This window comes from Mus caroli, unplaced genomic scaffold (assembly GCF_978045245.1).
Source record: "Mus caroli unplaced genomic scaffold, Mus_caroli_1 scaffold_10, whole genome shotgun sequence".
In the NCBI taxonomy this organism is placed as follows: Eukaryota; Metazoa; Chordata; class Mammalia; order Rodentia; family Muridae; genus Mus; species Mus caroli.
This window is the reverse complement of record NW_028227265.1, coordinates 94,586,072-94,612,225: the sequence shown is the minus strand read 5'-3', so window position 1 is coordinate 94,612,225 and position 26,154 is coordinate 94,586,072. Positions and strand designations below refer to the sequence as shown.

Genomic DNA, 26,154 nt, shown 5'->3' with positions numbered 1-26,154 from the left:
TTCCAGAGGTCCTGAGTTCAATTCCCAGTAACCACATGGTGGCTCACAACCATCTGTAATGGGTTCCGACGCCCTCTTCTGGTGTGTCTGAAGATAGCTACTGTGTAAATAGCCAAAGCAAGAGACCAAGCTTGATGGACTACTTTCTGGGGACAAAAGTAGGAGTGTGTCATGATTAGCCCAGGGCAGATAGCTGCTTTCAAACCTAGAAAAGATAAGAAAGCAGATTGGAGGGTCTAAATGCCAGAGGCTTGACTTTTATCTTGTGAAAAATGTAAGCTCCGGGACACTACAGAGCAACACTTTAGACAGATGCATGAGAGGAACCGGTAGGGACAGTGTCTCCTAGTTAGCTTCATCTGTTGGCTTATCCCAATCCAGTTATGAGGAATTACCAATGGGGAAAATGCCTCAACAGACTGGCCCGTGGGCATCTGAGGCACTGCCTCCATTGGTAACTGATGTAAGAGGGTGCAGCCTACTGTGGGCAATGCTACCATTAGGCAGCTTTCCTCAAACTCCATGCCTCTGCTTGAGTTCCTGCACTGCCTCCTAAGATACCTTCCCTACTTCCCCACTGGCTTTGGCAGTGGTATTTATCACAGCAACAGAGAAATCAAACCAGAACACAGCACTGGTTTGAACAAATAGCCCATAGCTCATGTCTTGGAAACACCACAAATGCCTATGTTGATGGCATTGAGAGGTAGAGCCTTTGAGAGGTAACTGAGGTCTCATGAGGTAAAAAGGATGGGCCCTCATGACAGAATTAGTAGCTTTATGGATGGAGAGAAGGAAGTGTGCTCTTACATTTTCTTGCTACCATTTTCTCTACATCATTGTTGACACAGCAAGAAGGCCCTTACCAAACGTACTACTTAGGCACTGGCCTTTCCAGCCTTCAAAACATGAAGTTAACCTGTTCTCCATGAAGGCCCGGTGTGTGGCCATGTCAACACCATAGAAGGGACTAAGATAGTGAGACAAAGGACAATTAAACTTAGAGATGGTTGAGGATGTGCTATGCTAAGGATGTATCCTAGAGCAGGCAAGTAAAACCAGAAGTCCTGATAGTATTTCAGGACTAAAGTGAAGTGGTCTCACTGTCAAAGATAAATCAATGAAGAAAATAAACCCAAGTTCAACGGAGTAGTGATTAAGCATGCAAGAATAGCCCTTAGCTCTGGACAGCAACACTGCATAGCAAGCTTACACTTACCTTGTTCTCTTGATCAATCAGGAAAGGACTTGTATCGAAACTGTTATTAATCATATCGCACGAGGGACAAAGAGTAGAGCAGAGACTGAAGGAAAGGCCATCCAGAGACTGCCTCACCTGGGGATCCATCCCATATGCAGACACCAAACTCAGACACTGTTGCTGATACCAATAAGTGTTTGCTGACAGGAACCTGGTACAGCTGTCCTGAGAGGCTCTGCCAGAGCCTAACAAAGAAAGACACGGATGCTTGCAGTTTACTATTGAACTGAGCATGGGGACCTCAATGGAGGAGTTATGGGAAAGACTGAAGGGGTTTGCAACCCCATAGGAAGGACAACAATTTCAACCAACCAGAACTCCCCCCCCTGCCCCCCCCCAGGTCCCAAGGACTAAACCACCAACCAAGGAGTACCCAACCATGGAGGGACCCATGGCTCCAGCTGCATATGTAGCAGAGGATGGCCTTATCTGGCATCAATGGGAGGGGAGACCCTTGGTCCTGTGGAGGATTGATGCCCTAGCAGAGGGGAATTCTAGGGTGGTGAGGCAGGAGTAGGTGGGTGGGTGAGCATCCTCATAGAAGCAGGGGGAGGGGAGTGGGACAGGGGATTTGCAGAGGGGAAACCGGGAAGGGGGATAACATTTGAAATGTAAATAAATATAATAACCAATAAAAATAAATTAAATAAATAAAAATACAGCAGCTTATTTGTAATTCTAGTTCCAGTGAATCTAATGGGTCTTTCTGGCATCTGAGGGCACTCCAAAACAATCTTTTAGAAAAGAAATGTATTTGACTAGAACGTAAGCAAACACCTTCCCCCAACAATACTGCATATAGCTTTTCCCACAGCATTTACCTGGGTGTTGAGAAGATGAAGTATCTAGAGATGACTTCAAGTATAAGAAAAGTGACAGCAGGCTGTGGAGTCCTGGCAACTAGGTATTCACAGGGATGATGGTTCCCTACCCACCCCCACCCCCACTTTCAAGTGTTTTAGCCTGTCTTAGTAAACACACGATACAAACATTCCTCCCAAAAATATTGGGGTCACTTTTTTAAAAACGAAAATCCTTTCCCTCACCCATTTGTTTGTTTCCCCAGAGACTCTGAGCTTTTTCAATTAAACTACTCCAGCAGTCCTCAATACATCTATTACTGCACTGTAACTCTCTGATCTAGGGTTCCCATACTATGAGGTTTTTGTTCTGTTTTCTAAATCCATAGAGTTTAATAATAATGCTTTTAATCAGGAAGAGGTCAACAACTTTCTACAGAGGACTAGGCAGATGGCAGGCATGGTTTCTAGAGTGAACACTCACCTCTGCTGCTGTAGCACAAACACAGAACGCAGGCAAAAAATTGCAAATGAGAGCTATTCCACAAAGCTTTATTTACAACATCAAAACTTTATTTCATAAAATTCCCATGCTACAATTCACATCATTGGCATGGTAGGTAGCACTTACCTGTAATTCCAGTACCGAAGAATTTGAAACCCAATTAGACTACACAGACATACCCTGTCAAAAACATACATACATACATACATACATGCATGCATGCATGCATACATACAAGCACTCTTGATTTTAACTTGCCACTTGGCTATCAGATTTGGTTCGTGGCTACAGTGTGTGCACTGATGCTGTGTGGGGGCAGGAAGAGCTGAAATGAGGGTCAGCACCAAGGACGATACTTAGTGGGACTACTCATTTACCAACACTGCAATCAATTATACATGGAAAGCATCTCAACAGGCCCCGCTGGAATAAAGGAGGAGTTCACAGCCTATCACTAAGGAAGTCAGTCTCCTCCAGCAGCTCAAAGTCTTCCTTGAAACAGGACACACACCGCACAGACTTCACCGAGGACATGGCTCACTGGAGGTGGGTGGCCTGACCGGTGCTCCTTGTGTTGATCACTTGTGATCCCTCCTTCCCCAGAAATCTTACTACCCACCCCTTCCTCCTTATCCTTCGCAATCGTACTTGTAATATCCAGGACGATGAACTAAAAGTTCTCTCACCTTTCAAGTAGTCACCATTTAATAAATGACTCGTCAGCAACAGGACCAGTTTAGCATGACTCCCATGGTCTTTCCTGTTAACCCAGCTGAGAAAACCTATCCCTCCAGCAGGACAAGCAGGTCTCTAAAGGCTACAAGAAAGGGGGGGGGGGGATCAGAAAAAAATGTCCTTGAGGCTGGAGAGATGGCCCCAGGGTTGAGTGCTGACGGCCCTTGCAGAGGCATTGATCCCAGCACCCACCTTAGGTGCTCACGGCCACCCGCAACTCCAGTTCCAAGGCGTCCACAGGAATCTAAGGGTACATGGTGCACATAAACTCTCCCAGGCACACATACACACAAGACATATGCTGAAAAAAAGAAAACCTCTTCTTCCTGCTTTTGCTTGACCCAGTCAGAGGGAGAAGTGGAGAGAAGGAAATATTTCCAGAGTCAATGTCAGTATTTAATACAAAATCAGACAAAATGTAGCTGAGAATATATACCAGTTTGTGTGGACTTGAAAATAATACAGGGGGGTAAATCAGTCTCAATGTCCAAGCAAGTAAAAGGGAAACAAGGAGATGACCATGGCGACTGAGAAAATAAAGCTTTAAGTATCAGCAAACACTAGCATCAGTGTAGGCCTTCCCAGCAGTAACAAGAACGAGTATCTTTCTTTACACACAACGCAGGCAGGCAGGCTGCAGTCGTTTCCTTTCAAGAATTATGACTCACTCTATAACTTACAGACAGGTTATCTCAACAGAAAGCCAAATCAAATGGTTTGACAGAGACTCAGAGTGAGTGAAGATGGCAAAATACTTAGTAGAGCCAAAAGCATTCTAAAAGCTTGCAGTGTTGAAGTTCTTAAAAAAAAAAAAAAAAAAGTTAAGCACTTGATTAGGAAAAAATTTAAAACAGCCTGATTTAAAAACAAAACAAAGAAAAGAGGAAGGCATTAGTATGTCCTGCTATTCTCTAACTTCCCAATGGTAGTTTCCCTATTCAGTAGCAACTATGCAATCAGGTGACAAGTGATTATTTTCCTAGGGCATGAACCCCTGTGTCACCATGGCTTATGTGAGAAAATGAAGAGTCAGTCAGTCCAGAGGGCCTGCTGGCTTCTGTCCCTCATATGATTCTTTCCTGTTCCTTTGCTTCAAGACAGAGCTCACAGGGGAACGAAACCTGCAAGCCTGGGTAGCAGATTCTCATGGTCCCAAGCATATTGCTGTCGTTCCTCCTATGCCCTGAGTTAGGAAACATGATCAATCTACTTGATTATAGTGGTCATGGACATAATATGATCACAATAGTTAAGGAAAGTTGAAAAAACAAAACAACAGAACAGGCAATGCCAATGAGATGGGTCCACAGAAAGCATTAGAGGGGTTTAATTCCAAAAGCTCCCACTGTCAGCCTCTAGACAGTGTGACATCATCATCTCCAGAGCACATCTTGACTTTAGAAGCAGGAATTATTTTCCAATATATACTGGTCACTCACTAAGACAAGCCAGGTACTTTACTATGGCACAAAACATTTCACATCACAGTACTTAATACAAATGTTTACCATGAGCTCAAAAGCAGGGCGAATTATACATTCACAATGGCGAGGGAAGGCAAGGAGCAAATCTTCAGATTTTCCCATTGATTTGTAAGTTATTGCTCTCAAAAGTTCACTTGTATTTGCCAGGAGCTCATTATATGGATCAGAGTGGCTTCAGATTCGCCTATGCCTTAACTCTTGAGGATTGAAATTACACATCTGTGCTACCAGGCTGGCTTTTCTAACTTTCCATTAGTCTCATCAGTAATTAGACTTTTAAAAAAGATGTATTTATTATATATACAATATTCTGCCTGCATGCCAGAAGAGGACAGCAGTCTCATTGTAGGGGGTTGGGAGCCACTATGTGGGTGCTGGGAATTGAACTTCAGGGCCTCTCAAAGAGCAGCCAGCACTCTTAACTTCTGAGGCATCTCTCCAGCCCAGTATTCTAAATTTAGTTATTTTATGTTTATGAATGTTTTGCCTGTTGGATTCTTTGAAACTTACAGATGGTTGTGAGCCACCATGTGGGTTCTGGGAACTGAGCTAGGATCTTCTACAAGAGAAGCAAGTACTTTTAACCACTGGGCCATCTCGCTAGCCTCCAGTAACTAGATTTTTAACTAAATTCTATGACCTATTACAAGGTTTCCAGTTATAATATGAAACTGGCCCCAGTACTTTCTCATCCTTGAGCTGAGTCGGTTCTCTTAGCCTATCACGTGTGTTCTGGGGATCAAACTGGGGGTCATGTGTGTTCAGGGCTGTCAAAGTAGGCACCTTTAGAAATAACTTCCCAGCTTGAATATAGGCTATACACAGATATGCCGAAAATGTTCCAAGAAGAAACACCTGAATTTGCTGCTCAGCAAGCACTTTGCTGAGTGGACCAGAGTGAGTGACGCAGGGGACAGCTGAAGTTGCCTCCACCATCTCAGATCTTGTTTTTTTTGTAGCTCGTGCTGGCTTAGCAACTTACTCATGTGCTATGTAGCAAGGCCCACTATGGTTGTGACCACATCAACTTGCAGGGTTTTTTTTTCCTTGTCATTATTCCCTAAATGATACAACCATTTCTTTATAGTTTATTAAGTATAAGCTACCCAGAGATGATTAAAATATACGGGAGAACGTGTAGGTTATATAGAAACATTACGCCATTTGAACTATAGAACTTCAGCACTTGCAGAATCTGGTACCCACACACAGTCTTCTTGGGACAAACCCCTCACTTCACCTACAAACTCACAAAACTAAAAGGACCACGTTTTACTTAAAACTCAATGGGCCAACACTACCTTTCAATCCTTTCCACATTTTCAAAAAATGTATTTAATTTAATGGTGGTAATGTAGAAATTCATTTTAAATTCCAGTATCAATAAGATATGACATGTAAAGAATTTTCTGATAAAACTTCCATCTTAAAAGCCAAGGAACACATCTTGGACACCTTACATTATAAAATTCAGTTCTGAGCAGAGACTGGTTACTGTGTGTAACAAATACTGCTCAGATCAAAAGTGCTGGTGACAAAGAATTTGGTGTGTCCTCCCACAAAATGTCTGCATACATACCCATCTATCTGTAACTGTAATAAGATCTTAAATGTTTAAGGTGCTTGAAGGTTGCATTAGCTCAGATTCATTCGCCTGCTACTTTTGTAGCAACTGATCAGAGAAAACTGCAGTTACTTTCTACTATGTGGCATCTGTGGAGCAGGAGCGCCCTCTACTGGTAAGGACGAGGACACACTCATCAGCTGTCCTCCAAGTATTTTTTCATTGATTCGAAGTTCACATCCATCCTGAAGCATCCGAACAGCTATTCTAGCAATGTTCTTAGAGTCATCGAGACCGCTGTGAGGCCGTCCATCATAATCCATTCCTAATTTTTCAAGCATTATTGTTAGTTTGGTCTGGCTTCTGGGAACCTAGAAAATAAAGAACCAAATAAATAATTAAGAACTCTGCACAACACAAAAACTTAAAGATAACAACTATGAGTATGTTCAAGGACCTTAACAAGGATACGAATAAATGCCTAAACAAAGACGAGGAAAACACCAACAGTTGAGTGTATTTAATTTAAACCACTATTAAATTAAACTGCCAGGTGTGGTGGAACACGTCTTTAATCCTAGCACTCTGGAGGCAGAGGCAGGCAGATCTGTCTCTGTGAGTTTGAGGTCAGCCTGGTCCACATAGTGAGTTCCTGTGATCCTGATGCTAAAAGATCAAAGGGGGGGATCAAAGGGGGGAAATTTTTTTAAAAGAAAAGTTCAGTAAGTCAAAATTAAAATGAAATGGCAGAGAAGCTTTCAGATCACAAAGGCACAGTAGGAAAAAAAAATCAAAAATCAAAGAAAACATTAAATTTTAGAAAAAGGAAAAACAAACAAAAACTCCAGACTCAAAAAAATTCCAGGAAATCTGGGATGGGAGACTATGAAAAGACCAACCTACAAATAATAGGTACAAAGAAAGGAGAAGAAACCTAGGTCAAAGGCACGGAAAATATTATTAACAAAATCATAAGACAATCTCCTAATTCTAAAGAGATGCCAGCAAAGTTCATTCAGAACACCAAATACAGAGGCTCAGAAGCACTTCAATAATCACAACACTTAAATAAAACAAAGGATATTAAAAGCTGCAGGGGAACAAGGCCAACTCATATATAAAGGCTGACCACTAGCAGAACATCTGACTTCTTAATGGAGACTCTGAAAGCCAGAGGGCTTGGACTGAGGTACAAGCACTGAAAGACCACAGGCACCAGCCCAGACTACCACATCCAGCTAATTCTAATCTCCTGTGAGTATAATCAGAGGAGAAAGGAACACATTTTACAGACACTAGCACATAGGTGTGGGTGGTGTGCCCTTGGGCTAGAGAGCAGGATGTTGAGCTTCCAGTCCTGACTGAGGTATTGACCAACGGAGAACGGGTTAAAAATGGGTGGTACTGAGAAGGTGTGCCCACAATGTGGAAAAAGGAGACATTTCCATGCCGTAGAACAGGGAGGCAAGCTAAGACTGAGTCAATTCTCAGTGGTCTGGGCAGACAAGTCAGGCTGCTGGCTTCTCTTACAAGAACAAAGGCGTCACCAGGGAAGAGGAATACTTCAGAGCTTTTCTCCTCGCTCAGCTGTCATCAGAGAAGCCTCTTACAGCAGAGGGGACTAATAGAGAGTCACACCTGTCTAGACACATCTGCAGAGTGAGACCTTGAAGCATTCAGTCCTAAATGACACGTTTTCACACACCCGCCCCCCCGCCCCCCCCCCGCCTGAGGGTTTCAGGGATCTATGCAGAAGAGAGGAAGAGTCAGAAGAGACAGGTGATTCTAAGGACTGTGAACTCAAAGGCTGTAGTGGCATGCACAGGGCCTGTGAAAGGTTCAAGTGAGATGGGGTCCCAGTGTTGAGTATAAAGTGGACACAAGGTTCCCACCCCTAACCAAAAAACTATCTGTAACTGATACCCACTGGCAACAAAAAAATTAAATGTTCTCCAATGGCATCTTACTGAGTATATTAACCACGCCCCAGGAATAATTGGCCAACACAAGAGTTCAATAGTATTTTTGTACCTTTTGTCTCATTTTGCTTTGGGGTATTTTTATGGTCTTATTGGTCATTTGCTTGTATGTATACTTTGGTTTCCATTTTTGTGAGTTTGTGTGTGGAGGTGTGTGCGTATGCGCATGTATTTTAAAAAGTAAGGACACAGAGTTGGGTGGGTGGGGAAGATCAGGGAGGAGTTGAAAAAGAGGAAAATTGTGACCAGTATTTATGAAAAAAATTTTAAATAAAAAAATGGAAATTGATTTAAAACTGTTTAAGACTGTATTTGTAGTGCTCAACTTTCCACAGATTTGGGGGGCTGAAGTGGAAACTTGGGGTTTCTTTGGAAAGTTGGTAATGTCAAATGATTCTTTGCTGGAAGTTTTGCTATAGCAGACATGCCCCAGGCAGTGGGAGCTGGAGCACTGCTTTGTCTGGCGCTGCCTTGCTAGCCTCACTGACACATGTAGGTATTGGTTTGTCGTACATTGCATCACTGAGTTTTACTTGTGGTGACTTTATAGAGAGAAACTCGCTGAAGAACATCTTGTGAGGCTCCTGCGGCTTCTTGCCACTTCTGAGCACTATGGCCGGTTGGTGAGCCTTGTTGTTTCTTCTGGATGGAACTGCCCTTGCTGGCTCATGTGTGGTGTCTGCCAAGTGAACTGGACTGCAGCTGCTGATTCGTGTTTGGTGTTTGCTGGTGGACTGGACTGAAAACACCAAAGGCTGGAATCGCCCCAAAGAGCTATTTCTAACTATTTCTAAAGGTCCACTTCCCCCCGTACCCTAATAACCCTTCTTTCCCACTACCTCTAGTGGATGGTGGGCTAGAGGGGAGGGTGAGCTCTAACTAAGGCAGGCTGTGAAAAATCTATGCCTATAGGATGTGCTACTTCATACTTAAATTTATATATCTGGGTATATGTGTATGTTTAAATATGAGGAAATTCTAGCTGTCTGCTCTATTTCTTTCTAGAAAATAACAATTTATCCAACTTTCCCAAACCAACTAATTGTACAGAAGAAATAAAACACAGTACATCAATCGTGAGAGCTATCTCATCCTTTAATGAAAAAACCCAGCATTTTAGTGGAGATAGAGGCCCATAAAAGACATATTTATAGAATTTTATAGAAGTTAGACTACATTTGAGCATATGCAAGAGAAGAAACTGGGAGAGTTTCCCCTAATCATATAAAGGATTGTGCCTGTGTTTCTATTCATATTATTTCAGCTTACCTTTAGAAATATCAAACCCTATTTTAGTTTAAGCCAGTTGATTAACAATTTATAATGTCTACCTTTTAAGTTTTTAACTTTATGATGAGGAAACAAAAAGATTAATACATTTTGACTGTCCGTTTCTAACATAAGCACTTGAGAAAAGCTGGGTTAGAATAACGAGGCAGGAGGTGAAGCAGCTACAGGTGATGGGATGCTGCCAGTTTCCTGATTCAGCACAGTAAAGCACAGTGAAGCACAGTGAAGGGCAGTGAAGCAAGTGCGGACAGTGCGGAAACAGGACTCAGCGCGCTGAGGCACTGCTCAGGTTTTCCCTTTCATATTGGTTTTGAATTTTGTGTAACATTTTTTAAAAAGTTGTTTGTTTTTTTTTAATTCCCAAAATGTGTGACAAGAAAAATCTACAAAAACTGAAAAATTATAAAATATAATCAAAGGACTAACATGGCATAACCAAACCAATAGCAAAAAGCTGGGACCTAATTTAAAAGAAAAAAGGATGGACAAACACCTAAGTATCTGGCAATCACAGATGGCAGCAAGGATCTGAATCTGCTGTGAAGGAGGCAGCACAGTGGACAAAGCCTCTGGAAACCAGCAAGGCAGTGAGTGAGGCACATACCCTGGGACCATCAGCTCCATGCCCAGTTTTACACCCCCTAAGTGAGTATATAAAGGCACCAGAAGACGTATAAGAATGTTTACAGTAGCACTGTTCAGAAAGATACTAAACTAGAAAACCAAAAAAACCAAAAAAAAAAAAAAGAGAGAGAGAGAGAGAAAAGAAACCATTTTGCCTGCCCTGCCAAATGTAATTTTCAATAAAATTTTTTGGGTTTTTTTTTGTTTGTTTTTTTAAAAGTACCCTTAAGGGGGAGGGGGGAAATCAAACTACATTAGAAGATACTTTAAAGATAATAACAAAGAATCAGAGACATGACAGAAAGCGAAGCAAATAACCAAGGGATTTGAGAAGACTTAAGACCAAGTTAAAATTACAACATTAACGGCTCCAAGACAGTAATCCTGAAAGCCAGTCACAGACTGTTCTGAGCACTGAGAAGGTAACAGTTTGACTGGTGAGTAACAGAGATTTCCAAGCAGCCAGGGGTGGTGGCACAGCCTACAACCTCAGCACTCTGCAGGAGCTACACTCTGAGCCTCTGCTTCCATTACACAAAAGAGCAGGAGCAGCAGCAGGAGGAGGTTTCCTGAGTAGTCTCCTTAGGCCCCGAGCAATGATTCAATTATACACATGCAGGTTGGGAAGGGTAGTTAGAGGCAGGAGACTAACAGAGCTTAGCCAGCCTTCACTGTAGGAATCCAACAGCTATGTCACAAGGAAACCTCAAGTACAGCACCAGCTTAAAAGCACAAGGGTAAGACATGTGAAGAGACACCTTCTTAAAGGTGAGAGGATCTGTGTGAGAACAAGAACCAGTTCTGATGAGGACCGTGACCAGAAATGTACATTTCCCTACGCCTTTAAGTATCAGTTTAAAATTTACACTACTTATATATGTTAACTTTGATCAAAAGAAAGTAAAATTAAAAAGACAGCTTAGGCATATAGTGCTTACCCAGCAAACATAACACACTAGGTTCAAGATCTAGTACTACACAAAAGCAAAAACAAAACAAAATCCAATAGCATTTGTCCCAGAAGCCATCCACTTATGAATCTGTCTGTTAAAGGGTAATGCATTAAACGAGAATAAAAAGGTGGGTAGAGGAGCTACAGTTCTAACCTGAACACAGCTGAGATTCTAAAGAGTAACAATTAGATAGCTTTGTTTTTCCTGTGGGGGGAAAGAACCTTTAAAAAGATTACATGGGATGGAGGCATGGCTCGGCTGTTAAGAGCTGCTCTTGTTGCTCTTGCAGAGAGCACCCAGGTTGGGTTCCCGGGACCATATGGTGGTTCTCAACCACCTTTAACTCAAGCTGCATAAGACCCAACACCATCTTCTCCTCCATGGGTATCAGGTATGCTTATGGTCCATATACATATACACAGGCAAAACTCTGTTATACATAAATTTAAAAACCTAAAAATATTTAATAACCATATAAAATCACAGCTGAATATATATGTAAAACAGAACAAATATGGCTAAGAAAATAACTAATGAAAAGGCCTTTTTACCTTATAAAAGTTTCCGTATGACTTCCGGATATTGATCCACTTCTTAGCGAAGGCCGGGTGTTTGAGTCTGCTGAGCCGGCACTGGATGCTTAGGAACTTACTCATATCCCAGGAGCTTAGAGAGAGAAAAGGGTGCGAAGTGAGTGCTACACTATGACAACAAAGAACACTTAAAACTGTTCTAGTTGTTTCCTTACATCAACTTTCTCACACTCACACAAAATACCAAGCTTAGAAAAGTAACCTCCATTCCTAGAAAAGACTATTAAGCTTTTAAAAGGGGGGGGGGGGAAGCAGTGTTTTCTTCGCAGACTCTTCTTACTAAGTCACCTTGATAGCTTTTGTGGTTCTGATTCTTGGCCAAACTTCTACCTTTCTGAGTTTTTCTGTGTAACTGGTAGGCTCACATGTTATAACAAATTTATCATTTTAGTTAAGTTCTTTACTAACTCACACCCTTATATTTTAAGGGTTAAATATAACCCTTATATGCTGTTTATTTCTCCACTGCTTACTGGTTAATGTCAGTGCTATAAAGCACAGCACACACTCCTTAATCCTGGCACTTTGAAGGCTGTAGCGCAGACCAGTCAGAGCTATGTCACATAGTGAGATCTTGTCTCCAAACAAAGGCCAATCAATCAGGTTGAGTGTACCACATAGAAGCTGAGTTCATTCGAATGTGGCCTTTCTTGGGCAAAGTCAAATCAGCAACAATTAGAACCTTCAGTGGGAAATTTTACAATCCCTCAAATCAGTTACTATAAAATCAAATGTATATATTTATAAATAAAATACTATAAAATGCCCTAGGATCCTACCACTTCTGTGCACTTTTAACAGCCTGAACTGAAACACCCATCATCACTAACTCTGAGCAGATAACCTGAGCTGCCTTAATTTATTTCTGGAGGCATCAACCGCTATTTTTGCACTGTTCTAATAAAAACAAAAACAAAACATCATACAAATTTTGAATGATTCATGCCAGAATTTAGTATTTTAAAAACTTGCCCTGCTTTGTAATATGACAGAAATGACAGTCAATGTTAGCAGGAACACTGCTCGTGCTTAAAATCAGTAAGATTTCTAAACGTGACATCCTGTTGGCATCCAGACTTCTAAAAGCAATGATGATGTGTAAGTTCCCTGTGCAGCTCCTGCCATCCCGAGTGAGCAGCGTCCTACCAGGGAGGAGCTCACTACGCCGGCACAACAGAGGCCAGAGCGGAAGCTGCTCCTGCCTTTCCCTTCCCTTTAGTGCTGCTGACCTGCTACAGTGTCTACAATGTCTATAATCCTTCTGTCAACCCTTCCGATTTTCCTATGTACACTTTCATTTCTCTCTCCCTCCCTCTCTCTCTCTTCAGGGAGGCGGCACAAGTAGTTTTGAGACAGGGTCTCAAACTATAGCCCAGGCTTGCCTAATTTAATTCACAATGTGGGCTGATCTTGAATCCCTGAATCCTCCTGCCTCCAACTCCCAAGTGGGCGACTACAGGTGAACACCGCAACACCCAGCTCTCATTTCTCTTTTCATTTAACAGGTTAACTCTGGACTTGGAAGACTACGGGGCGAGAAAAGGAAATGCTCTGAAAGGACTTCCAACATCCTACAAAAAGAGCACACATCAGACGGTCAGCATGGCATACATCCTGACGGCTGTAAGGTGTGGAAGGAGCAGTGAGCTGTGGTAAGGGTAGAACCAAAGGAATAGGTGGTAAGGCAGAGAATCTCCCAGAAGGGAGAAAACATGAATTGGGCAGAGACCAGGCAAACCCTTAGTGAGTGGGGAGCCCGAAGAATGGTGGGTGAGGCAGATGTGTATGGACTGTGTGGTGCTAGAGGACACCGAGCTGTAGGCCTGTGAACAAGCGAATGTCAGGATGGACAGAGGGACACAGACAAGCTGTTTCAGCAGTACATGGGAATATGTACCATCCTGAGAACTCAATGTGAGATGAAAAAACACTTTCTGTAGAGTGACTCCTGGGGACTTTAATAAGTAAAGGTCCATGGACATTCTAATACTTACATGAATTAAGAGCCTCTTTTAGTTAAAAGGAATTTGCAAGCATTTTCTTACTTACCCATCTGTTAGTATACAGTACTTATACTTAGTTCCCAACTCCTTTGACTTCATCCACTCAATCACTTTTTTCAGGACCTGAGGGAAAGCATCAGCTCTGTCTACCTGATCCTGAGGACACAAAAGGAGATAGAGGTTGGCGTAGTTACTGCTTGTAGCCTGCAGCACAGTCACACATCAACTGGAGGGAAGCCAAGTGCATGTGAACTGTTACACTTTCTGTGATTTCCACGACTAAGACCTACTTACCACCCAAATGCTCACCCAAGACAGGAAGAAATCATTTTATACCTAAGAAGTAGGGACTGCTTTCAAATGAGTGTACAATTCCCCCAAAATTAAGATTTAAGATTGTCCTGGTTTTGTCAACTTCACACAGGTGACCTAGAGTCACCTGGGAGGAGTGAATCTCAAGGGAAGAACTGCCTGGATCAGACCGGCCTGTGGGTAGCGTCTGGACTGCTGAAGCAGAGGGCCAAACCGACTGTGGGCAGCCCCACCCCTGGGCAGGTGGCTAGAGGTCTGCTGAGTAAGAAAGCCTGCGGAGCTGGAGCCAGAGAGCAAGCCTGCTGAGTGAGGCACTCAGCAACCCCACCAGTGTCTGCTTCCATCTCGTCCCTGATTTCCATCAATGATGGACTCAAAAGTCCTTTCCTTCCAAACTGCTTTGGTTGTGGTATTTATTACAGCTATAGAAAGCAAACTAGAACAAAAACCAACGCTAGTGGCTCTTTATGATTAACTGATCCTTTAGACAATGGGCAAATATCCCATCTAACCTATGGCCCCTAAGAATTCTCTATGTCAAAGCTCACCTTCTCCACACTACACTATACTACAGTATGTGTAGCACACTGTACCACACTGCCACAGGGCCAGACTTTGTAAAACATTAGTTTGACATATTGCAGGTCTCTTAATCTTACTTCCAAAATCATAGAACCTTTTATGATTTGCTTGCCTCTGCCCAGCTCAAACACCATCTTAAGAGCCCATAGACCTGAGCCATCCTGAACTACACTGAGCTCTGCCACAACACACCTAAAATGCCCAAGTCTTCCTTTCTGCCCATTTACTTATGATCAGTCTAAGTTCATCAACATAAAGACACTTCTCACTGGAGCCCTCCCTTCCAACACAGATGTGAGTCCTCTGTATAGATGCCTTCACAACCTAATAAAATACTAACTTGCCATTCTTCCTATGCAAACCGTGCCCACTAGTTCATTCTGTCTGACCCTGACAGATAGGCAGCTGAAGCAGAAACTGACCATACATAACGTGGGAGGCAGTGCACAAACTAATGAAAGAACCAAATGAATTAACAAAGCCCACACTGAAACTAAACAGAATCCCGGGATCGACTAACAAAGGCGTGTAGTCAAGACTGTGACAGACCTGTTCTAAACCCTATCTCAGTGACACTCAGCTTACTAATGCTCTATTTACAACAGAAATCTTGACTGCTTCTTCACAACTCTGAGGGGTGGGTGAGTGTAGAGCTGACTTTTTGGCTTTAACTGTCGGTTCTGAGGTGAGTCTGCCAGTAATGCTCAGGCTTGGTCTCAGATATCTGTGCTCAAGAGACCCTCTAGCCTAGAATTGCAGCCCCTATGCCCTTAACATGTGAGACTATGGCATTTACCAGCTCTAAGGCTTTTTGTTAAAAAATTTTCTTTTATCATTATATTCCTGTAACATAATTTGCTGTTTTTTAAAATTCTTTTTAAAATTTGTATGTATGAATAATCTGCTTTCATATATACTATGTGCATATTTAGTGCCTATGGAGGGCAGAAAAGGGCATGGGACCCTGGGTCTGGATTGTGAGCCACCACATGGGAATCAAACCCAGACATTCTCTGGAAGAAGAGCCAGTGATCTTAACCACTGCACCATCTCTTTTTGCTGTTGTTATTTTAATTACAGTATGAAAGACTTTTACAAAATAAGGAAAACAGCACATTAAATTGTTTATAACAATATTTTTTAAACTATCTACAAAGGAAACCACTGATTTAAAATTTTCAATTTCAAAATAACCACAATCAACAGAAATGAAAAGAGAATAATCACCTGAGTGATTCCAGTCAGACCGATGCAGAACTCTGAAAGCTGAGCATTGACTTCTGGTCTCACATACTGCTGAAACGTATCTTCCTGCAGGGGAGGACAGAAAGGAACGTGTTTCACCTGACTACAGTACATGACATGCACACTCAACAAATCCAGCCACAGGTCAATTGCACCCATTCCAGACGGATCATTTCAGAGTTCCTAAGGAGACTCTCCTGGATCCCCCAAGAAAAATCCCTCTGAAATTTAAATATAAAGACGCAGCATATTTTGCGTTTTAAAGACATCAAGTTAGCAGGTGTCTGAAAGCGCACCTTCAAACCACAGCTAAGGTAAATATTTTCTTTGCCTATAAAATACTTGTCACCTTGTTTGCCTGTTGACACAGCTGGTACTTTACAATAGTGGGCTGTAAAAACCATACATCCTTCAGAAGAAATAAGGCCTCAATTGTAGGAAATCAGCTCTTGTTCATTACATAAAAGCATTCAATGAAACTAAACACTGAGAGTCAAACCTTGCCATGTGACTACAGCAACTTATAAGACAAGTCTCAAGTTTTCACGTTGGTGCCCAAGTTTTAGGCTCCCAACTCTGAGAACTTTAGCAGGCTTTGAGGAAGCTTCTTTCTCCTCCTGCTGGACACTACTTCCTCAAACTACCGGGTTATTGTTTGAAAATTAAGACCAATTTCAAAACCTGACGATTTAAAGATGGTAACTGTTAATCTCAACTATATACAAATAAAAACAATAATCTTTTTTATAGAAGAAAGTTTTAAAAAATTGATTCTCCTTCCTGTGTGTATGTATGTGCATATAAACACACAAGCACAAAGCCTGTGGCAGCCAGCAGAGGGCATCAATCTCCTGGATCTCTTGGAGCTGCAACTACAGTAAGCTGTGAGGCTACTGATGAGCGTCCTGGAAACCAAAGGGCAGCATGCGCTCTACCTGCTGAGCCATCTCTCCAGTCCCCGAAGGTTTAAATGTTAAGAATGGCAAAGGTACATGCTTTCCCAGAACAAATTGTTTTTTAAAACAAATTGTGTGTGTGTATTTTTATTTTATATGTATGGCTGCTCTGTCTGCATGCATGTCACCCAGAAGAGGGTGCTGTATTCTCTGAAACTGGTTTCAAACAGTTGACGGCTACCATGTGGATGTAGGAAGAGAACCTGGATTTTCTTTTGAAGAATAGCCCGTGTTCTTGACCACTGAGACATCTCACCAGGAATAAGAACAAATTCTTATTACACACTGATCTTACAACAATCTGTTAAGCAGCTGTTTAATGAGAACTGTAAAAGTAAAAAGCAGCAAAGAACATTTTAATTTCAAAAGTTAAATACATGCTTTTCATTTATTAGGTTTTTTTTTTCAACAAGAATTTTAGTTAGTTGGATGTTAAAAATATACAGAGTCTATAAAAGTCCTTGTGAGGTATCAATATGTTGTTTATAATTCTTATTTGGGGAGTATATTTTGTTTGAGGCAAAGGTCTCACTATGTAGCCTTGGCTGGCCTACAGCTCACTATGTAGACCAGGTTAGCTTTACTTGACTCTGGCCCCAGTGCTGGGATAAAGGGAGGATGCTCTCACACACCACTTCTAATTTATGAATTTTTCAAACATCTTAAATTTATTTGTATACATACACATGTGTGATTACAAGGCACAAATGTAAAGGTCAGAGGTCAAGTGGGGAGTTGTCCTTTCTCTTCTACCATGTTCATTCCATTTCAGCTCCTGGCTCACTAATGAACACTAAAATAGTTGCCACTAAAACTGAGATGAAGATGCAGCAATTCACTCACGATTTCTAAGGTGTGTGTATTCAACAGGACAACAGGAAACTCAATGATTTCATGTAGGAACTCAGCTGGGTTCCCCTCTTCACAAGTAGCCTCAAAGTCAATGATACAAATGTAGTCATAGTAACTGTCCCCAGCGGAGCTCTCTTTCAGCATCAACTTCTGCTTCTTGTAATAGTTTTTCAGTCTCTTCTTTAGAACATCCTTGACTCCTCTAGAAGCACAAGATTAAGTAAATGTTACAGTCAAGAATCACAACTCCTACCTGCTGGCTCTAGCTTGCACTTGCAGCCACAGCAAAACTAACAAATGCTATCTAAAACAAATACAAGAAAAGAACGAAAACCTCAACACTAAGTTAGCAAAGAGCCAATGAAAACACAATGATTAATATAACAAAAATTTCCTTCATGATAGAAAGGTGTCTTCTTCATTGTATCTAGTAATCCAAGCCATAACCTGGAACCTGCACATTAACACTGCCCTGTATGTTAAGACATACATGATATAAAAACTGAAGCTAACAGGACAAGCTGTAATGTTGAGTAAGGGAAGTCAGGTAAACTGAACACACTGTACTCTTTCTTTTGGCATTCATGGGTTAGACAACTAAACAAAAACTCTTGAGGGTATGAAAGCATTATGCCCTCAAGTTGAATGTCTTAAGCTACTTCAAAAGTAACTGAGGATATACCACCCTAGAGCATTCTTTGAGAGAACAATAAGATAGTGAGAGTCTGAGTAAACCTAGGTTGCTGGATTTCTTGATCACATCACCAATTAGTGACTTAAAACTTTCATGTTTTAAGTCTATTGTTTTCCTTTCTAAACGACCACTGAAGCACAAGAAAACGATAATCTATGAAAACGATAATCAACCAATGCTTGTTTTAAACATTTTTGTGATTTTTCTTTTTTTGAGACAGGGTCTTTCTATGTAGCTCCGGCTGTCCTGGAACGATGTAGACCAGGCTGGGCTTGCACTCAGAGATCACCTGCTTCTGCAGCCTCTCCAGTGCTGGGGTTAAAGGTGCATGCCATCATGCCCAGTGCTTTAATGTTTCTTCTCACAATATCAACCTAGGAAAGTCCCTCAACCCTTTTCACTTTAAGATGCTGAGTCACCTATGAGCTGTGACTACTTTAAGTTACTTTCTGTTCATTTCTTTTCTCTCACCTTATTTATCTATTGTTTCTCTGAGGAAATGACAGTGTAAACCTGATGGTGGCACAAACACTGACCTAGCTGCCCAGGGTCAAACCCCTCTCTCTAACATCTGCCCTGCTCCTTTGTATCCTAACAGTGTTTACCAGCTCTACCTGAACACTACTGTGAACAAGGTTGTCCCCATCTCTCTACTATAGCTTCTCTTAGTGTTGTGGACTACAGCAAAGGACATGCTTTTCACAGCCCGCAGCACACTGCTTCACCTCACAGAAGAACTGAGCACTAAACCTGGCAGTGGTGGTGCACACCTTTGATCCCAGCACTTGGGAGGCAGAGGTAGGAGGACCTGATTTCTGTGAGTTCAAGACCAGCCTGGTCAACAGAGTGTGTTCCAATACAGCCAGGACTAGACAGAGAAACCCTGGCTCAAAAACAGCCAAACCAACCAACCAACCAAACCAAAACACCAAAAACAAAAACCAAACAAAAACAAAAAGAACTGAGCACTAACTCAATTTCCCGTGAGAGGCATCTTCAGTGGTTCCCTTCAGTTACAAGGTAATGCGGACTTCAGCATAGAATTCCCTCACTGTGCCTCACCTTACCATTTCAGGCTCACCGTGAAACACTCCTCCCCACAGCATGCTGCTACACTGGAAGCTATGACTGTACGGCTCTGTGTGCCGTAGTCTGAATTTGCAACACACTTTCAAATCCTTTTAAGTTTGATTATACAATAAAGACAAGAACATGTGACAGAAAACACACAGATAGAATAGAAATTACAAGGTCTTCTTGTTTGGTTTTTAATTTCTTTTTTGTCTGACATATGTTCCTTCCTTTTCCTATTTGGCATAATTTAAGAGTCTCATTGCTGAAGTCCTGGGCCACAGTGTTTTGCACCCTCAGCTGAACTTGGCCAGAACTCCAACACTCAAACACTACAACATACAGGAGGCAGAGGAGGGCTGTGTTCTCAGGAGTAGCTTAGACTACACTTGTGTCAAAAGTAAACATTAAGGAAACATACTTGCCTTAACACAGAAGTGACTACAGTTATACACTGATAGTACATTTCTGAAATATTCATAAACTCTGGCTCAAAAAGGTCTCTTGCTATCTAAATGAGAGCAGTAGAGTTGCATGTCAAGACTCATGCTAAGGAATGTAAATTATAGCTGTGATCTGAATTATCTCATGGGAGGAAATGTTTACTTTTATTATTTTTTAGAGGTTTCTAACATGAGCGGGTACTACTTCTGTAGCTGGAAAGTGATTCTGGTTTTAAGAACTAGAGTATGTTAAACTGCTTCACGTAATAGGTTAGAAGTTAGTTTTAATTACCTTGTTTCAAGCTTAAATTCTGAAAGTTTAGCTCTGAGTTCCTCCTTACTCATCCGGTTGATACAACCATTTGTCATTGCGATCTCTTTGTAAACCGGGTCACTGAAGTCACTGCCATTGGAGGAAATGAACTTCGATCCATCTGTCTCTTTGCCATCAAGTCTGCATCGCTGCTTTTTCTATGGAGTAAGGGAGAGAGGTGAGTTATAATCAGTGCAAATACAGTTTTAAAGATGCCAATGCCTCATGCTACCCACACAGTGAAAGGCTCCCCTTGGCGCCAGTGGAGGAGGACAGGAAGATGAAAAGATGGTTCTAGTATAATTGGCCTCGCTCTATTCTGAGTCATGAGGTTCCTCAGAGGCAATGAAGCTGAGTAAAAAGAGGACAGATATTAGTGTCGGAACCTTTGGGGCCTCAGCTGCTCATTTACTACAGCAGAGCCTTGGGCAATGCCCAGCCACTGCTCTGCAGTCTCCTCACCTACACACGTGTTATTGTCCCACATATGTTTGGTAATGGTGAACAGTAGTTAGTTAGCATTTATCCTAAGCATGAGACTGGTATACAGCAGGCTAACTACTAATAAACAGTGATTTTACTCATCATCACCAGACTATAAACACGCCCTTTCACAAACAATATCCTAAACTCAGAAATAGGGTGAGTAAGTGACTTTTACATCATTGTGCATGCATCAATCAGTGGCTTCCCGAGAACGTCCTAACCTAGTTTTATTTCACAAAGTTAACAGAACCTGCCCCAAATAAAAAGAAAGCAGATGTCAGTCTGGAACTAAAACTTCCTAGCACTTAAACAAACAAATGCATTCTGTTTTAAAGTTCACAATTTAAGTCACTCATTATATCATTTATTCAAATTTAGTGTTCCTTTTCTGTCACGTGACTCCATTCTATATTCCTCATAGGTAGACCTAAACCACAAATACAGTAATTTCTAAGGAATTTTTAAAGTTAACTAAATGTCTATAAGCAATGTTACAAATACAAGTGATGTTTTCAGAACTGTCAAAAAGTTTATTTACTGGCCAGAGAGATGGCTCAGTGGTTAAGAACACTGTCGTTTTTCCAGAGGTCCAGAGGTCCTGAGTTCAACTCTCAGCAAACACATGATGTCTCACAAGCATTACATGCCCGCTTCTGGCAGGCAGGTATACATGCAGATAGAGTACTCATATACATTTTTAAAGAAGTGTGTACCACTATACTCAACTTGGAAAAGTTTTTTTACTACTAATTTATAATGCATATTTACTGGGTCATAATTTACTACATCACCCCCAAGTAAACTTTACTAATTACAGAACAAGGAGGAGCCCCCACAGAAAAGCTGCAGTCCCTAGCCTAAGACTGACATCAAAGGATCAAGGACTACCTCCCGCTCTTAGCTTTCAACTGCAGCAAATTGACTAGCAGTGAACTGCTAGATGCTGTGCCAGAGAACTCGGAATTCTCACTGCTACTCTTTGAGAAAGGGGCCAATAGTTTCACTGCATGAGTCATTCATGAGGGGTAATAAGCTTGTCAAAAATACACGTTAACTAAGCCAAGTAACTAGCTTTAGGCATATTTAAATTTCTCCTTGGATATGATCACAATAACTTATATTTAAAGTTACAATGAATTTTAAGCTCTGTCGTTATTCGGGGTACAAAACTGTCAACATTAACAGTCTAACCAAAATCAATGTCTATTTTAACTTATACTAATTCTCTTTGAATAAATCCATTCTGATACACTTGAAGGATTCTTATTTAAAATCTATAGCTTTGAAAATTTACCATACAAACACACCTATTGTAGATAAATAAACGACCATTTCTATAAATATTTACTTCCGATGCCAAGGTTAAACTCCAGCCTTGATTTCTTGATTTTGTGAAAACTGTTACCTCCCAAATTTCAAGTACACGACAAGTTTTCAAAAAAAAAAAAAAAGTTTAAATAACCCAACAAAGGAACAGAAGGAAATTCACAACCCCACATGCACAACTATCTGCAAACACACACTTATTTACTAAATTAATGCCCAAGATTAACACTAGCATCCACTATCTCTAGATTCACCTCTCACACAGGGCTGGCTACAACATGGAAACAAATACTCATTTTCATAGAGCCTTGACATTCTGTAATCTGCATGTACCCAAATGAATATATATATGGTTTCTATTCTTACAAACAAGATATCCCTTTACATTACGGGAAAGGATCACGAACTTCATTAATTTGCAATACTGTGGTCCTGAGTTCAATTCCCAGCAATAACATGATGTCTCACAAGCATCTATCTGATGCCCTCTTCTGGCATGCAGGTGTACATGCAGATAGCACTCACACATATTTTAAAAAGTGTGTTTGAAGAAGGGCCTTAGGGTGTGGAACTTAAGGATGGGTTTGCACACTTTCCTGAACCAAATATGAGTATCGCAAAATATTGCTCCTCTTTTTCTATTTTGAAGGTAGCTCTATCCTCATCTTTGAAACCCTTTAAAAAAAAAAAAAAAGCTTTTGCACACTGAAACAAAAATGTCCAAACATTAAAACACCATTCTTTCCTTCTACCAGTTTACATCAGCCACCAAAACTGGAGCTGGTGGAAATTTTACTAGCTAAATCTCAAAAACAACAACAACAAAAAACCTTGAACAAAGTAGTTTCAAAAAAAAAAAAAAAATCAATCTGAACACAGATCCAGGCCTTCAAAGCATTCTATCTCAAAGTTTCAGGACTCTGAAAGACAATGAAGTATATTCAACTTCTTTTAGAAAACGCTCTGCAAATTAAAATTAGCTTTCGAACCGACTTAGATGATACTGTCGACAACATATGTTAGAATGAAAGGGGCATCTGTCCAGAAAGGGTAGATGGAAGCGTCTTCAGCCTTCCAAAGTACCTACCAACAAAGGGAATAATCTGGAAAGATCCAGAGAAAGCATGCTCTGGACAAGAGGAGCACAAGATCCTTACGTTACAAAACACTCCACGATAAAAGAACACAAGGAAGCCAGAGTGGACAGCGAAGATGTGTATATGAAATGAGCAGAGGGGCAAACTGAAGAAGGCACGGAATGCGCAGCACAACCTCGACACAGACTGTTAAAAGAAAACTCTAGAGGCCTGATAGACAACTTAACCATGAAGAACAAACTCTGCTCTTCCCCAAGACCCATATGTAACCTCCTTTCCTGGTCTTCAGAGGCACCTGCGCACACACACGGCATCCACTTACACACATACACACATTTTAAAAAATTATATTTAAAAGGCTATTCTGGCTACTACACGAAGGTGTAAATGGAAAGAATAAAGGCATTGGGACGCCTCTATGGAATGCCCACCTTCTGACATTTTGGTTTTGAGCCTAGCCTTTCACACCCAAGCCATCTATCTCTCTACCCTGCGAATGAATACCCTGGTGTCAGTGCTCAACTCCTCTTACGAAAAAGCGACGGAATTTATCATCTCGCTCACAACCCGCGGCGCTAGCCAACACTAATTCATCAAGATGAAAAACATAAGTCCGGGGATCTTCCTGATCTTGCCCATGTCCTGAGGATGTAGCAAGTCACTTAGAAAGCCGGTCGTGGCAGGGTTCTGGGCGAGACAGAAGGGGTCGGGGAAAGACCGGGGGAGGGTCCTCTCGGGAACAGATGCACCTCGGGGTGCAGAGGGCAGTGGGCCGTCTGGGGCTGGGAAGTCACAGGCTGTCGGAGCACCCCGAAAGGCTTGCCGCCGCATCTGGCGGTGAGGGTGGGCGCTGGAGAGAACCCAGCCAATCAGCGCCACGGGGTTGATGGAACGGCAGTGCGCCCGCGCGCGCCGAATGTTTACGCGGAATTCTCACTCGGAACTTCCCGCCCGACCTCCTCCCTCTCGAGGCCGACCATGCTCGCCCCGAGTGGGCCGGAGCAGGGGAGCGAGCGAGGCCGCCCCGCACGCGCGCGCGAGCTCCCGAACTCACCTCCACGCTCAGCGGCCGGGACTCCTCACACTCCGGCCGCGGCGTCTTCTGCTGCGCCGCGTCGCCGCCACGCTCCCGGCCCCGCTCGTCCTCCATGCCGCCTCTTGCGGACCGCGAGACAGCCGCGGACGCTCGCTGTCGCTTCACCGAGACCCACGGGAAGCCGCCTCTCTCTCTCCCTTGAAAAACTACCGCGCTTCACGTTCCCGCGGCGGCGGCCACACAAACTCCGCCGGACGCCTCCTACTTCCGGGAGCGTGTGGCGTCGTCACGCCGCGCAGGCGCAGTGGGCGGGTCCCCTCCTTTCCCCGCGCGCACGCGCGCGGTAGGACGGCGGCGGGAGAGAGCCCGGGAGGCGAGCGATTTGGGGAAGTGGGCGTGGGTAGCCCGCAGGTTGGAAAATGGTGCTGCGCCTGTTGCCTGGGATGCGCGTGTGAAGCTGCCCTAATTAGTGTTTGCGCAGGTTCTAAGGTCTTTCCTCCCAGTAATTCAAAATCTATTTACTTTTTTCCCCCCACTGTAGCAGAAGCTGCTTTGACAACGACCAGTGTAGTCTATGTATGCCCTTCTGCAGATGCGTTCCTAGGGTCTAGATTCCACAGGTTTTCTCTCAGCCATTTGCACGCTGAAATCTACAGGATTGCATCCTTTCCAATGCTGTTTGGCATTTGGGGACGTTTTTAAAAATCATTTCATTAGGGGAAATTTTTATCGTCTCCACCCTACCTTGTGTTTATGGGTGTTTTACCTACGAGCATGTCTGCACCGCGTGTGTGAAGTACCCCAGGGAGGCTGAAGAGAGCGTTGTCCTTGGGATTGAAGTTAGAACCCAACGTGGGAATTGCCATGTGGGTGCTTTTTTTTTTTTTTTTTTTTTAGATTTATTTATTTATTACATGTAAGTACACTGTAGCTGTCTTCAGACACTCCAGAAGAGGGCGCCAGATCTCGTTCCTTCGGAAGAGCAGTCGGGTGCTCTTACCCACTGAGCCATCTCACCAGCCCCCCCTTTTTTTTTTTTTTTCATGTGGGTGCTTTTGAGAGGCGAAGGAAGAAACTACCATTCCACCTGAAGTGTCTGAGCAAGAGACTTGACTCTTTATCATGCGGGTATGCTCGAAGAGTGAATACATACAAGTCAGGAAGTGTGTTTGGTGATTATTCTAACTTAGGGAGTGGCCGCCTTGTGTGTCTCTTCCTCCTGATTTGAGGTCCCGTTGTTTCACAGCCTGATTTGATTGACTAGTCTGAAAAGAATTGGTGCACAGGAAGTGGAGGATGGGGAAAGGGGCCATTGGAATAAAGGAGCAGTTCTTTGAGTAAGCAGTAGTTTTTCTGGATCTGAAGGATCGAAACATTTTCATTAAAAGTCTCACAAGGTGGAGGAAGATAAAAAGATTTCAATTCTTTGTCTTAAACCCAAGTTTTATAGTATCCATAGAAAAGACTTGTGGTGGTTTGAATATGCTTAGCCCAGGGAGTGGCACTATTAGGAGATGTGGCCTTGTTGGAGAAAGTCTGTCACTGTGGGCATGAGCTTTAAGACCCTCATTCATGCTGGCTGCCTCAAAGTCAGTCTTCTCCTGTTTGCATTTGGAGCAAGATGTTGAACTCTCAGCTTCTCCTGCACCATGCCTGCCTGGATGCTGCCATGCTCCCGCCTTGATGATAATGGACTGAATTTCTGAACCTGTAAGCCAGACCCAATTAAATGCTGTCCTTCTAAGAGTTGCCTTGGTCATGGTGTTTATTCACTTGTTTATTCACAAGACTCTTACTTGGTATTTCTCACACACTGGCGATTGAACTGGGGTCTCTAAAAAAGCAGCCAGTGCATCTAACCATAAACAGAAGAAAAATCACTTTTCCAGTCTCAAATTCTGCTTGCTTATTTTTAAAAATATTTTATGCTATTCCATGTATATGAGTATT

The 26,154-nt window shown here is 42.4% G+C and overlaps 1 protein-coding gene across 1 annotated transcript; it reads right to left on the bottom strand.

The window, feature by feature from the left end:
• Positions 1-4,103: 4,103 nt before the first annotated feature.
• Eri1 (exoribonuclease 1) lies at positions 4,104-24,492 on the bottom strand. Its single transcript, XM_021170422.3, has 7 exons — positions 24,223-24,492; positions 20,239-20,417; positions 17,730-17,940; positions 15,913-15,996; positions 13,838-13,947; positions 11,747-11,861; positions 4,104-6,720 (listed from the first exon to the last, which is right to left on the bottom strand). Exons 1-7 carry the CDS (start codon positions 24,316-24,318, stop codon positions 6,478-6,480), a joined length of 1,038 nt encoding a protein of 345 aa, XP_021026081.1. The 5' UTR covers positions 24,319-24,492; the 3' UTR covers positions 4,104-6,477.
• Between the last annotated feature and the right edge of the window lie 1,662 nt (positions 24,493-26,154).